This window comes from Lotus japonicus, chromosome 1 (genome assembly GCF_012489685.1).
Source record: "Lotus japonicus ecotype B-129 chromosome 1, LjGifu_v1.2".
NCBI classification, from domain to species: Eukaryota; Viridiplantae; Streptophyta; class Magnoliopsida; order Fabales; family Fabaceae; genus Lotus; species Lotus japonicus.
The window spans coordinates 131433624-131448071 of record NC_080041.1 but is presented as its reverse complement, the minus strand read 5'-3'; the positions used below and the strand labels follow the sequence as shown (position 1 = coordinate 131448071).

Here is a 14448-nt window from a genome sequence, read left to right as displayed (position 1 = left end):
ATGAGAACGACCCCGATTCACAACGCAAAGACCGTGCTCTCTTCACCAAATTTCAAACTATAGATAACGAAAGCCAGTGTGAAAAATACTGTCAAATAAAAATCTTTAGGATAATTTGTTTTTGGACAGGCAATCATTAGAATAATTGAGTTGTGATAATTGGACTATGTTTCAGTATTGACACAATTATTGCTTATGATGCGTAGTTAATGAACATATTATTATTTCTAGTTTCTGCCCACAGCAATAAGTCAGCATATATATGTATGTTAAATATATACCTGAAGTGCTTAAATAAATAAAAAAAAGCATATCATATAGAGCTAGCTATAAATCATAGTGAATGATCAACCAAAATAAAGTTAGATATCATTTGGTAGAAGGTGAGAAGGGCACAGAACAAGACATAAAACTTCAAGAACAGGACATTTTAGTTCCTTCAAAAAAGGTGGGATGAGAACGAATAAAATAGAACACTATTTTAAATCTATTATACGGTCAAAAATACTCCTAATTTCTGTTTGAAATCTTTTCTATCTCAATGAATTTTTGCTTTTCAAAAAAACACTTAAAATAAAAATTAATTATTTTTTCAAAAGTAAATCACTTTTTTTAAGCAATTACAAATGAGTCAATTGAAATGTGTTTGATTCTACTTATTTTAGAAAAAATACTTTTTTATCAAAAAATCATTTTTTTTAATAAAAAAAGCATTTTTACTGGGCTTGGACCTTTTTGGTTTGGTTCTTAGGACAACACAGGGGAAAGAAAATGAAACACAAAGAACGTGGTTGAAGTGATCGATCTGCTAAGAACTCTTGCCCTTATTTGAAAATTCCTCCCCCAGTATCCATTTTTGTCTCTGTATCACTTTCATTCACAATGTTTTAAAATCCGGCTCGATAATTATGAATATTTCATTAATTTCAAGAATTTGTATTGCAAAGGGGTTGTGCTTTAACTCACCTACATTTTTTCTGGGTGTTTTTGTTAATTAATGGGGTGCTTAATTGGGGGCTGATTATTTGATTGTAGAAATTGGTGATATGTGATTGTAGATATTACATCTATTGAAAATGATTGTTTCATATATATAAGCAAATCTTCAAGAAAATTCGCGAAACCTAGCAAAATTAACTTATACGACGATGATGTGAGAAAGGGATGGCGAAAGGACGACGAGGACACAACAGTTGACAGCTTGAATTAATCATTTCATTCATAAATATTTGTACCATGCATGCATTTTGAATAATAATATAATGAAACTTGGAAAAATTAAAACCATAGCTCTCATTACAGTACATAGACGACAATGGGTATGCTAGTTCCAACTCCAACTGGGAAGAAAACGTACTCACCCTTTTTGCATGCAAAATTCCAAGCCCCCCATCCCATATAGATTCCCTCCTTTGCCGGTAATCTCGGACCCAACCAACACCGTAAGCTTCCACACATACGGGTCCCCCTTGCCTAACTCAAATTCAAAGCCAATTTTGTAAATCCTTGAGTAAGTATGAATTGTTCTAGCTTAAACAGAGATGTTAAACTTACTGTAAATTTAGCTGCATGCGTTAATACTTAAAAGAGTTAGGAAGAATCTGTCTATAATAATCATACTCGACTCAAACATGATTTACACAAAACAATTACATTTGTAAGGGCTAGCTAGCTGCACTTGATTATGATGATACAATATAAACCAAAGTTCATTAATACAAAAGGCAAGGGTTGCTAGTTAATTGACGCGCGTGAGTGGTGTCAAAAACGTCCAGCTACATGACAGGCACCGCCCTCAGTGTTTCCAAATCTCTCCGAACTGCATGGAAAATGAAAACAACCACACATGCCTAACACGTGTACGGTTAAACATGGCTTGCATTTATGCTGCAAGCAAGGTCAATCTTCATGTACATGTCATCACGAGTCCAAGTATACCTATCACAATTCAAAAACACTCAATTATATGAGTAGCAACTAGCTCACATATATACTAGCTACAGGGGTATTTTTGTAACTTCACACTCGCATCTTAGCTGGCCTTTAAATAGCAGTTGAGTGCTCCACATAATCTAGCGAATTTCCTCTCAAGCTATAATAGGTTGTCTTCTGATTCTGCATTGCTCATCATTCCCCTTTCGGAAAAATTAACGGTAAGATATATCAAATTCTATCCTAATCCTCATTCTGTTGTACTAAATATAATTACTTTAGTACGCGACGTGATATTGTAAATGATGGAGTGATTTTGCTGAAACCATCCACTGAGATTGAGCCATTAATGTAACTTTGATATGCCAAAAGAAAATATTAATCTGTTTGTTCTTTCTAATTAATGCAGTTAGTGAGTGGGAACATGGATAATGCACTAAGCAGCGGAATAAGTAGAGGGAAATCGGATGAGCTAGTGGAGGCGGAGGGTGGTGGGAGTAGTACCGGGTCCACAACGCTGTCGAGGAAATCGAGTAGAAGGATGTCACCGAAGAACACGCACATAAGGAAAGCAAGGAGCGCACAGTTGAAGGTGGAGGTGGATGAGGTTAGCAGTGGAGTGGCTCTTAGCAGAGCTTCAAGTGCCAGCTTGGGCCTCTCTTTCTCCTTCACTGGTTTCACTCTCCCTCCTGATGAAATCTCTGACACCAAGCCCTTCAGTGATGATGATATCCGTAAGTACATTATATTATTACATTATTGTTTCATACATAGAGTTAATTAGAATTTGATCCGATCCCTTGTTGCATATTAGGTGTTTATGAAAACATATGTTTTTAATTAGTGGACTGTTTAAATTGATTTTTTTTTCTCTCTTTTTAATGTAAGGTTCTTTAGAATTGTATCAACACACACTTTTCTTGCTGAGAGAACATATATGAGGAGGAAATTTGCCACTAATATATAGTTGATCGACCTTTAGAGCCTGTTTAGATTTTTTATTATCAGTGCAAGCTTTTTTTAGGGGTTGTATCCGGAATCGATCCTCTAGACTTATATATTTATCATCTTATATTTCTCAACTTTTACTACTTAAACTATCTTCAAAAAGTTTGTTTAGATATAATTTCAAAAAAAAAGTTTGTTTAGTTACTAATTAAAAAAGAGGTTGTCTAAGTTACTCATGAGATAGTTTGAGTTAAATAATTCATCATTCAATCACATTGAAGATAAGTGAATTAAAATTTCTTTATTTTATTTAATAATTTATTTATAAAAAAATTCATTGGTCCATTGAGACACATGAGTCATTTAGACAACCCCATTAAAAAATATGAGAGTGGAAGAGAGAAAAAAAAACATATATGATAATAGTAATACATGAGGATGTGTTATTTTCCTGTTTTTAAAATTTCTGAATAACCTCCCTTAAGTGAAAGACTTTATTTCATAGATTTCATATATTCATATATAAGATGTTCACGAGATTGCAAATGATCAAGAACTTGTGTGTCATTATGGTAACCACAAAATACAAATTTTAGGATTAATTAGCTTTGATCACGTATCTTTGTTGATTAATGAGCTTGCATACGTGGACTGATGAATTGTTCATAGTTTCTTCGACAATTGACAACACAACACACAAGTATATAAGCATCTAGCTAGGTTCTTGTTATCGTACTGTATTAGTATTTTTTCTTTTTTCTCTTTTTCTTCATATATTGGGTTGAAGTACTTCTTGTATTTCTTTTCAATATAATTTATTGTTTATAAAAAAATCTAGCTAGAAGTGTAATTAACCCGTGCGTGAGGACAAAACAATTAAATTAATAAATATAATTAAGTAGCACTCTGTTTTAATTTTATAAGGGATTTAACACGTTCCCATAAAAATTCACTCAACTTTATCTCACTTATTCTCTAGCAGTTGAACTTTTTTAATTGAATATATCCAGCTGATCATGTCTCACTTGTATTTGAGTTACGTGGAGGTCCAATCCATCCAACCAACCAACTCTAACCACAAACCCGTGATTAACGGTCCAAAAAGAAAGTGACTAATACTCCAAGTGTGCTTTTCCTAATGAGCCACTTGTTTCTATGTTCACCTCAAAAAGACAAAATATCTATGCTTATGCCCCACTTTCCATATATAGTAATTAACATGTTCTTTATATATGGCAATTTCTCACTTCATGCACATTCCCATACAATAATATTATCTTCACACCTCTCTTTGAGGTGGAGAGAGGTGGAATGAAGAGAGAGATAGGAAGAAAAGAAAAAGTAAGAGAGAGAAAGTATTAGATGTGATAGATGATAAAAGGAAAGAGATAGAAATAAAAAGAGGTGGAAATGAAATGTTTCAAAGATGAGGTGTGTATATATCATTACTCTCATTCCCATATATACATAGGTACTGTGAAACCATTTATAAAAAGTTAATTAAAAATTTGTGAAATTCATAAACGACTTATCTTAAATAGCAATGTTCCTCAATCCTCATGATAAGGTTAAGTAGGTAATTCTTAATTATAAAACCAACACTTATTTTAATTTTTGACACTTTTTTCAACACTTTTATTTATTGGTTTTTTTTTTGTCACTTTCATTTATTGGTTGAAATTTATGAAAGTCTCATTAAATTTGAAGTGATCCACACGTATATTTTAACCAATCAATGAATGAATGTTGGAAAGAGTGTTGACTTTTTTTTCTATTTTTTAAATGACTTTTTATTAACATTACTCCAATAATTTGTTCATATTTATCAATTTGTATTAAACAAATATTGATTATTAATATGATGTGTTAGTATTTACTATTGGCAAAAGGTTAGTACTCTTCACACTTTTTTATTCTGTCTTGTTGACATGACCCAATTTGTAGACCATGGAGCTGGGTTGCATTATAGGTCCATGTATAATTGGACCTAATCTTAGGACAGCACATTGTCTCATTCTTGGGCCCTTTCATTAAACTTTGGGTTGACTTTTCTTCATGGTTAGCTTGACTTACTATGTCAAGAGTCATGATCAATGTTTTATCACTTGAGACTTTCATGATTTGTTAATATATATGAATAATGTGTCATATGCATAATGCATAATGCAAACATCGTGTATATATATATATATATATATATATATATATATATATGATTTGTTAATATATATGAATAATGTGTCTTTGGAAAATGATTAGCATAACATATACATAATGCATAATGTAAACATCGTGTGTGTGTATATATATATATATATATATATATATATATTATCTAGAGTGAAAATAGAGAAAAATAATAAATAGATAAGAACAAGTGAGAGATAGAGACAAAAATAAAGTGTATGTCGAGTGTCTGCATTATTTGTATTTCTAAGTATTATTATATTGTTACTTTTAATAAGGAGCAAAATAATATGATCCCTCTGGGTTCTGAAGCTTCAAGCTTCCATGTGTAGGTTTTCAGAAATCATTCCTTTTAGATACTTGTCCTACTAAGCAAACACACACTCATGAACATACATTTTTAATTTGTAGCTCATCATTGCACCAAGTCACTATAAAGGCTTCTTCATGAAATAACATATTTCATTCCCACCTGGTGACTTAACTTATATAAAAAGGGTTACAATATATGTATATTTCAGCTGAAGATATTGAACCTGGAACTCATAAGCCAAAGTTTCAAACAGAACCTACTCTGCCACTATATCTAAAGGTAACACATTTTAAGTGTTCAAACCTTCAAATGGAGCATTTGTTTGATTTAGTGTGTTATAATGTATTTGGGCAGGGAATAGCGAAGATTATCATTTAGCGATCAACGCCACCAAAATAGAACATGGCTAGCAATATAGCATGGCCAGGTTCAGTCTTGTACAGAGTTTCATTTCATGTGACACCAATGTACAAGACTACCCCTTCTTTCCAGTTAACCAGAAAAATGATAAGTAGCACCCATATATATATGTTTAGTAAATTGGTACTAAAATCTTTCAAGTTGCTTTTTGTTTTGATGCCTACAACAGGGCATCGACACTTTGAGGCTTTATAGCTATATGTGAGGCTTAATAACATGGTTTTGCTGAGAAAGAAGGGTATGCACATATGAATAGTTAGACACATTTTTCAAAGAAAAAATTGTGCCTTAGTGCATTGAGTTTATTTTGTGCTTTAATATTAAATGTTACTATGTGTTTGTGATCTCACTTATTCTGGAATATGCAGTTCAAGGATGTGACCTACAAGGTAGTGATTAAGGGCTTGACCACAAGTCAGGAGAAGGATATCTTGAAGGGGATTACTGGTTCTGTAAATCCAGGGGAAGTTTTGGCTTTGATGGGTCCTTCAGGAAGTGGAAAGACATCTTTGTTAAATTTGCTTGGAGCAAGAACAAGTCAGTCCATCAATGATGGCTCTATCACTTACAATGATCTACCCTATTCCAAGTTCCTAAAGAGCAGGTAACAATTCAATTACTAAATTCATGTTTAGAAATCCTTCTATAATCGATTTTAAACGCAAAAAACTTTTGTGAATAGTTTCTGAATGTCAGAATTGATTATAAGGACAAAGAAACTTATCTTAATATGCTATAAGTGCATGTTCGGATTGAGTGTAAAAGTATATTTTCACCAATTTCACAAATTTCAAGGCATTAAATGCTAAATGTAACAAAAGCCTAATCTCATTATGCGAGGTTGGCTATATGAATCACTTGAAACTCCTTGTTTTCTTACTTTTTGTTTGAATGTAACTGTTTTCCAGAGACACCCTTTAGTTAACTTGCTTAGTTTCACCACTTTACCAAGTCAAACTACCACAGCAAGATCAACATTTCAACAGGAAAGGTACTTTAAACACGTAGATGGCTCTCTCAACAAGTAAAAAAGATCATAAATGTAGCAGGGAAACTAGCTGAGTTTTTAATGATCAAAATTGTTTTTAAATCAATAAGATGGAAACTGTAGTTAATTAGCTGTTTATCTCAGATGATCCTTACTTCTTTGTATTTGTCTAAGACCACGTGAAAAAGTTACCTCAGTTTCGCATATATCTTACTTACATGAAGCATGCATTTCGCAGGATTGGATTCGTGACACAAGATGATGTTCTGTTTGCTCACCTAACTGTGAAAGAAACACTGACATACGCAGCCCGCCTTAAGCTGCCAAATACATTAACAAGAGAGCAAAAGGAACAACGAGCTTTAGATGTCATTGTTGAGCTAGGCTTGGAGAGGTAATTGCATCCATTCACAACAATTAATAGCATATTTGTATCCGCTTATTTTCTCTCAGAACACAAGCTACTCACCGTAGCTTGTCCACAAAAATGATTTTGCGTGTAAAATCAATTCTCCAATGATTTTCAAACATGCTATTACATCCTAATTATTCTGATGATGGAAGTCATAACTCATAACCATAGAAAGAGCATAGTAAATATTATATATTAATCATAAAAGCCAATCTGTATATATTGTGTATATGAAAACAGGTGCCAGGACACTATGATAGGAGGTTCTTTTGTTAGAGGAGTATCAGGTGGAGAGAGGAAGAGAGTTTGTATTGGAAATGAGATCCTAATCAATCCTTCTCTTCTGTTTCTTGATGAACCAACATCTGGTTTGGATTCCACAACAGCCTTGAGAATAGTTCAGATGCTACATGACATAGCAGAGGTATTTGTTTTCATTCTCCCCATTAAGATTAATAAGATTGAAAACTTAGCATCCACAGTCCCAATTTAAAAATACACATAAATATCAAACTTTCTCTTAGAAATAATATATCAGACAAATCATAGGACTTAGCGTGCCGTTTCTATTGATTAAAATTGACAATCTTGACAATGACAACATTCAAAAACTTATTTCCTGTCACATTACTAATTTGGCTTTTAGCTATTCATAGGAATATCTAATTCTATGCATGCTTTGTAATAATCACTATATATTTTTTAATTCTCATCAGTACTTAAACCTTTATCACTTACCTTTTTTGGTCTTATGTCAGGCTGGTAAAACTGTTGTGACAACAATTCATCAACCATCAAGCAGACTCTTCCATAAATTTGATAAGTTGATCCTTCTAGGAAAAGGTAGCTTGCTTTACTTTGGAAAAGCATCTGAAGCAATGGACTACTTCAAACTTATAGGGTGTTCTCCTCTTATTTCCATGAACCCAGCAGAGTTTTTATTAGACCTTGCAAATGGAAACATGAATGATATTTCAGTACCATCAGAATTAAAGGATAAAGTACATATGGGAAATTCAGAAGCTGAAACATGCAATGGGAAACCATCAGCTGCAGTTGTACAAGAGGTAAATTCTGAGTATTAATTTTGATATGATTAGAAAAAACACATGAGAGGAAAAATTTCCCATCTAATTATTGGTGAATTTTAGCAGTATCTTGTGGAGGCATATGAGACTCGAGTTGCAGAAACCGAGAAGAAAAAGTTAATGGTTCCTATCCCCCTTGACAAAGATTTGAAGTCCAAGGTTTGTTCTCAGAAAAGACAGTGGGGGGCAAGTTGGTTAGAGCAGTTTTTCATATTATTCTCAAGAGGATTCAAAGAAAGGAGACATGACTATTTTAGCTGGTTGAGAATCACCCAAGTTCTATCCACTGCAATCATCTTAGGATTACTATGGTGGCAATCAGATTCTAGCAACCCAAAAGGTCTACAAGACCAGGTAATGCATGTTTGGATATTCATCTACAATTAATTCTAAGGCCAAAATCAATTATGGAAAGAAGCTTCGCACTTAAGCTTCTGCGTGCTAGAATTAACTCTGAGGAAAGAGATGTTGATGTAAACATGCTAGTAAACTATTTTCTCTAAAGACTAGAGTATAATCCTATATCTTAAAGGGCAGAAAGCCAGGAACAAAGTAAAGGCCATAATCAAATTCTACATAACTCCCAAAGTTTTTGTATTTCCTAGTACGAACATTTTGCAAGTTAACATCTTAATTCTACACATTTCTTCACTGCAGGCAGGACTTCTTTTCTTTATAGCAGTCTTTTGGGGATTCTTTCCTGTTTTCACAGCAATATTCACATTTCCTCAAGAGAGAGCCATGCTGGCAAAGGAAAGAGCATCAGACATGTACAGATTAAGTGCTTATTTCTTAGCTAGAACTACAAGTGACCTTCCACTTGATCTGGTATTGCCAGTGCTTTTCCTGCTAGTTGTTTATTTCATGGCTGGTTTGAGACTGAGTCCAGGGCCCTTTTTCCTCAGCATTCTTACAGTTTTCCTTTGCATTGTGGCAGCTCAGGTATGCTTTTGAATTTCAAAATCGAACTGCTAAGAAAATTAACATAAACCAAAACGATCCTGGTCTACAGTTCTGAGTTCTAATTATGGTTGATTGTGATGCAGGGGCTTGGACTTGCTATTGGGGCAACACTAATGGACTTGAAAAGGGCAACAACTTTAGCTTCAGTGACTGTGATGACTTTCATGCTGGCTGGAGGTTTCTTTGTGAAGGTAAACTTAATTTAACCACTTTTTCTTGGGATGCAAAATCCTCATTTCTTGACATTTGTCCAATTAATTTTGGGCTTATGTGACGAAGAATGTGTTACAGTAAACAACTTAATAAACACTTATCACATAAGCGTTTATTCATAAGTTTATTTAAAAACCTTATAGATATATATTAATGCTTATTCATAAGTTTATCTGATAAACTTATCAAACTTATTGGTAATTGCACAATGTTAGGCTGAAAACATTCAATTATACTTGGTATTGTAGTAATGGTAGAAGTGACTGATACATGCTACTAAATTTGACAGAAAGTCCCTATATTTATATCTTGGATTCGCTACCTATCTTTCAACTACCACACGTACAAACTTTTGCTCAAGGTGCAATATGAACACATAACACCTAGCATAAATGGGATCAGAATTGACAGTGGTTTCAACGAGGTTGCTGCCCTGATAGCCATGGTTTTCGGCTACCGTTTACTCGCATATCTTTCTCTGCGGCGGATGAAACTTCAACCTGGAGCTTAAGACTAACCAAGACATAGAGCTCGTTTGGACATAGACCTATTGGAGCTTATCTACAAAAGAAAATTAAATAAGCTCCAAAGAGTGATCATTGGTTTGCATCCAAAGACGCTTATAGCAGGTCTCAATCAGAGATGTTGCACTTCGTCTCTACTAGCAAGAGTGATATTGAAGCACGGCTCATCATCAAAGCATGGATGTTGGTTACAGCTTCTGGTCCTTAGTAATTTGCCTAGTCTTGTGCATGTATAGTGTGTTTCATTTGGCATGTTCAAGCAATATAATCAAAGCATGTTGAATGTTATCACAAGCACATAAGTAATAACATGTTTGGATGAGTTTATTTTTCCTCAAAATCGATTCCGGCACTCAAGAAGCTATTTACAGAAGTTGTTCTTCAGAATTGATTAAGACTTATAATTGTAAAATGATTTCCAAATATGCTACATAATATGGTCAAAGTTTAGAGAAGAGATGTTTTTTTTTTTGCAACTTTAAACTCTTGGAAAGGAACTCTTTTTATTAGAAGTGTTACATTAACTCAATCTTGTAACTCCGGTGGTTAGAATTCAATATATCTATGCTGCATATTTGTAACGTTTGAGAATTAAGCTCCCAAAATATAACTTTGAACTAAATCTATTAATTTCTCTGTGTTCGACTATAATTTAGTAGGCCCTACTAATTTTGTTGAACAGAACAAATTGTATATCTTTTTCATATTTATAATTGCATGGGGGGCTTAAATCTTTTTCAAAATGTAAAGCATGGTGAATAGATCAATCTTTTATAAAATTTGTATCATTTAGCCGTCAGTAAATATTTTCTGACAGCCAAAATCGTCAACAGTCTATAAATAAACTCATAATAAACAGGTGGTAACCTATATATAACTTTGGAAATAACATTATTTTCACGCCTATTCTACCTTTTGCCCACGCTAAAGGTTTTTTTTTTTGAAAGGCCCACGTTAAAGGTTAGTTTCTCGTTTTTTCTTTTATAGTTTTTTTAGTCCATAGTTTTCATATTTTTTATTGTTTTGCAGTTTAGCAAACCTCTTTTGTATGCTAGTGAGCTTATTTTTTTGAGGTCTCACAGAGGTTAGTTTTTAATATTTTTTTTAATTCATATGGAAAATTTGTATGACATTTTCTTATTACGTGATATATTGTATTAGATATAACTTGTAGCACATATTTAACAAATGTCATCAAAATGATTCTCTTAAAGACCCATCCCAAGGGAAGGATATAACACATGAGTCTTCTTCGCATATCGGGAAAAAATAAGACTCGCACTAGGGCTAGCAATACCAATGTCGTTATTGCTTAAACACCACCATCATCATCTCAAATGAGTGGTGACTTTGATCATGACAACAACAAAAGTTTTGGGTTGACATGGTGGATGAGAAGCCCAATGGACGATTTATGGCATAGGTGATATGTCTGCGCATTACAAACCCGACACTCTTCTCTAACATAAGAGCGAATTCTCATTTGGAGTCTTAATATCCACATATGCCCCTAATATTCAGTAGATGTTCTAAAATGAAAATAGATGACCCTTGGAACAAACTCTAATCTTAAAACCATATTCAACGCATGTTTGGTTGCACGTTGTCATATTAGACCTCAAAATCATAACTACAACATAAAGCTTCTTGGTTAACACACGATTCGCAGCGTGTGGACACATGACACAACATAAACCCTAATATTGTAAATTGAAGACTTGCACTATAAGCAATGAATTAGGTTTCTGTCAGAAAGAGAAAAAACATCAAATAATTTGGGAAATTGCACAAATAGGAAACAATATTAAATTGGAAAACTCTTTTTTTTGAATGAAAAAATTCTTTCTTAAAACTATTAATTTGAATTAAGAATGTGAAAGTTTATTTTTGGTTACGAAAGTTTATTTAATTAAAAATTCATTTAAAGAAAAAATTCATATTTTATAAATTATAAATCACAAAATCTTATATTTGTTTTTCATTCTCAACGGCTACTTAAATTGAACCGACATTGTTTCTAATATTGATGACAATCTTCTTCTTCTTCTTCTTCTTCTTCTCACATCCAATCTTCTCTGATTCTCTCTCGCGCGCGCGAAATCTCTCTCGATCTTCGAGACTGAGCCCACAACACAATCAATCATTCTACTTTATCATCTCTCTCATTCATTCACTGATTTTCTTCATCATATCTTCTTTTTTCCATTGATTTTTCTCCGCATCTTCTTGTTTCGCAGGGAAAATTTCTCCGATCATGGACGCGGCGGCGGGACCGTGGACTTCTCCGATCAAATTCAAATCCCGATCCCTTTTCCCTCACAGGAAGTCTTCTCAGGAAAACGTAAACCCTTGAATTTCTTGTTGATTTTCTTTCCGATCAAACCCTTGATTTTACGAATTTCTTGTTGTTTTCTCACTGATTCTTGGTGTTTTCTGGGAACAGTTGGATAGGTTTATTCCGAATAGGTCAGCCATGGACTTCAGTTACGCTCACTACATGCTCACGGAGGGAAGAAACAACAAGGAGGAGCCGGTGGTCACGTCGCCGTCCAAACAAGCTTACCGGAAAATGCTCGCCGAGGCTTTCAACATGAACCGGACGCGAATCTTGGCCTTCAAGAACAAGCCGCCTGAACTTGTTGAAGCCATACCCAAGGATTTCTTCTCCCCTCCTCCTCCTCAATCCAAATCTTCCAAGCCCAGACACATTCCTCAGGTATTTTTGGCTTTGTGTGTGTGTGTTTGTGTTTGATTCAAAGCAAAATATTGAATGTTTGGGATTGCACTCTAACTGTTTGTGAAAATTCCTGTGTTGTTTTTTTCAGAGTTCTGAGAGGACACTGGATGCCCCTGATATTGCAGATGACTTCTACTTGAATTTGCTTGACTGGGGTAGCAGTAATGTGCTGTGCATTGCTCTTGGAAGCACTGTGTATCTCTGGAATGCTGCTGATAGCTCCACTGCAGAACTTGTCACGGTGAATGAGGAAGAAGGTCCCATTACTAGTGTTAACTGGGCTCCTGATGGCCGACATTTAGCTGTTGGTTTGAACAATTCCATTGTCCAGTTGTGGGATTCTACTACTACTAGACTGGTAAATACTAAATGTCATGCTTCTCATTTGTTATCTTGTGTGTGAAACTGTTAATTATTGTAAAATTGAAACTACTGCTGATGAACTCTGATGGTTTTAACATGCTTCCTTTGTCAGCCTTTGTGTTAAACTGTTGATTGTTGTTAAATTGAAACTCCTGCTGATTCATTATTCATTATGATGTTTTTTTAACATGGTTTGATTTGGTGGGTGCAGCTGAGAGTACTCAGGGGTGGACATCGAGCAAGAGTAGGATCACTGGCATGGAACAATCACATCCTGTCCACAGGAGGAATGGAGGGTAGGGTGGTTAACAATGATGTGAGAATAAGGTCTCACATTGTTGAAACCTACAGGGGACACAACCAGGAGGTGTGTGGGCTCAAATGGTCTCCCTCAGGACAACAATTGGCGAGTGGAGGCAATGATAATCTTGTTCACATATGGGACAGGTCAAGGGCCTCTTCCAACACGCCGACCCGCTGGCTACACCGGTTTGAGGAGCATGTAGCTGCTGTGAAGGCACTGGCCTGGTGTCCATTTCAGGGAAATCTTCTAGCTTCTGGTGGAGGAGGGAGTGACCAGTGCATCAAGTTTTGGAACACACATACTGGTGCATGCCTGAACACTGTCAACACTGGCTCTCAGGTGTGTGCCCTTCTTTGGAGCAAGAGTGAGCGAGAGTTGCTTAGCTCGCACGGTTTCACCCAGAACCAGCTCACTCTCTGGAAATACCCTTCTATGCTGAAGATGGCAGAGCTCAATGGTCATACCTCCAGGGTGCTGTACATGGCTCAGAGTCCAGATGGGTGTACTGTGGCCTCTGCAGCAGCTGATGAGACTCTTCGATTCTGGAATGTCTTTGGAACTCCAGAAGCAAGCAAACCATCCTCAAAGCCAAACCGCGAGCCTTTTGCTGATTTCAACCGTATCCGTTGAAGATTTGTGGAGTGCTGAAGATCATTGGTACAGGGGATTGATTCTAGGCTATATCTAAAATCGTTAATTTTCTTTCATTTTTTAATTGGCCCTATTCTTTACTGACTTTGTATACACAGTGCGCAAATTGGTCTGCGCAGTTTATAGTTTAAACCCTATTCTTTACAGAATTGTATACACTGTGTGCAAATTGATTTGCGCAGTTTATAGTTTATATGCATTATTGGATTTTTAAATCAACAAGTCACCTTATCTTGTAGAAGGCACTAACTTAGTTCTGATATTTGTTTTGTAACAACTCTCTCTTACATTGTATTTTCTTTTGTTGTAATCTCAAGTTCAGCCTAACTCATGTTAGCCTGGCTTAGCTTCTCCAATGCAAAATACTTGTCCTTTGTTACCTGCAATTTTCAGTATCTTTATCCT

General features: G+C 35.0%; 2 protein-coding genes across 5 annotated transcripts; both read left to right on the top strand.

The window, feature by feature from the left end:
* Window positions 1-2080: 2080 nt before the first annotated feature.
* On the top strand, window positions 2081-10328 carry LOC130730841 (ABC transporter G family member 22). Of its 4 annotated transcripts, none has more exons than XM_057582974.1 (12): window positions 2081-2153; window positions 2342-2666; window positions 5589-5659; window positions 6169-6404; window positions 7027-7182; window positions 7441-7624; window positions 7959-8043; window positions 8134-8267; window positions 8352-8642; window positions 8946-9230; window positions 9335-9442; window positions 9754-10328. In XM_057582974.1, the coding sequence occupies exons 2-12, from the start codon at window positions 2357-2359 to the stop codon at window positions 9973-9975; spliced, it is 2082 nt and encodes a 693-aa protein (XP_057438957.1). In that variant the 5' UTR covers window positions 2081-2153; window positions 2342-2356; the 3' UTR covers window positions 9976-10328. The 4 variants fall into 4 exon arrangements, with proteins under 4 accessions (XP_057438957.1, XP_057438956.1, XP_057438955.1 ...); XM_057582973.1 differs by having other exon boundaries at window positions 8131-8267; XM_057582972.1 differs by having other exon boundaries at window positions 7959-8267; window positions 8355-8642.
* Window positions 10329-12006: 1678 nt separating this feature from the next.
* On the top strand, window positions 12007-14422 carry LOC130730840 (cell division cycle 20.2, cofactor of APC complex-like). The gene is made up of 4 exons (XM_057582970.1): window positions 12007-12329; window positions 12432-12704; window positions 12814-13083; window positions 13300-14422. Exons 1-4 carry the CDS (start codon window positions 12243-12245, stop codon window positions 14020-14022), a joined length of 1353 nt encoding a protein of 450 aa, XP_057438953.1. The 5' UTR covers window positions 12007-12242; the 3' UTR covers window positions 14023-14422.
* Window positions 14423-14448: the final 26 nt, after the last annotated feature.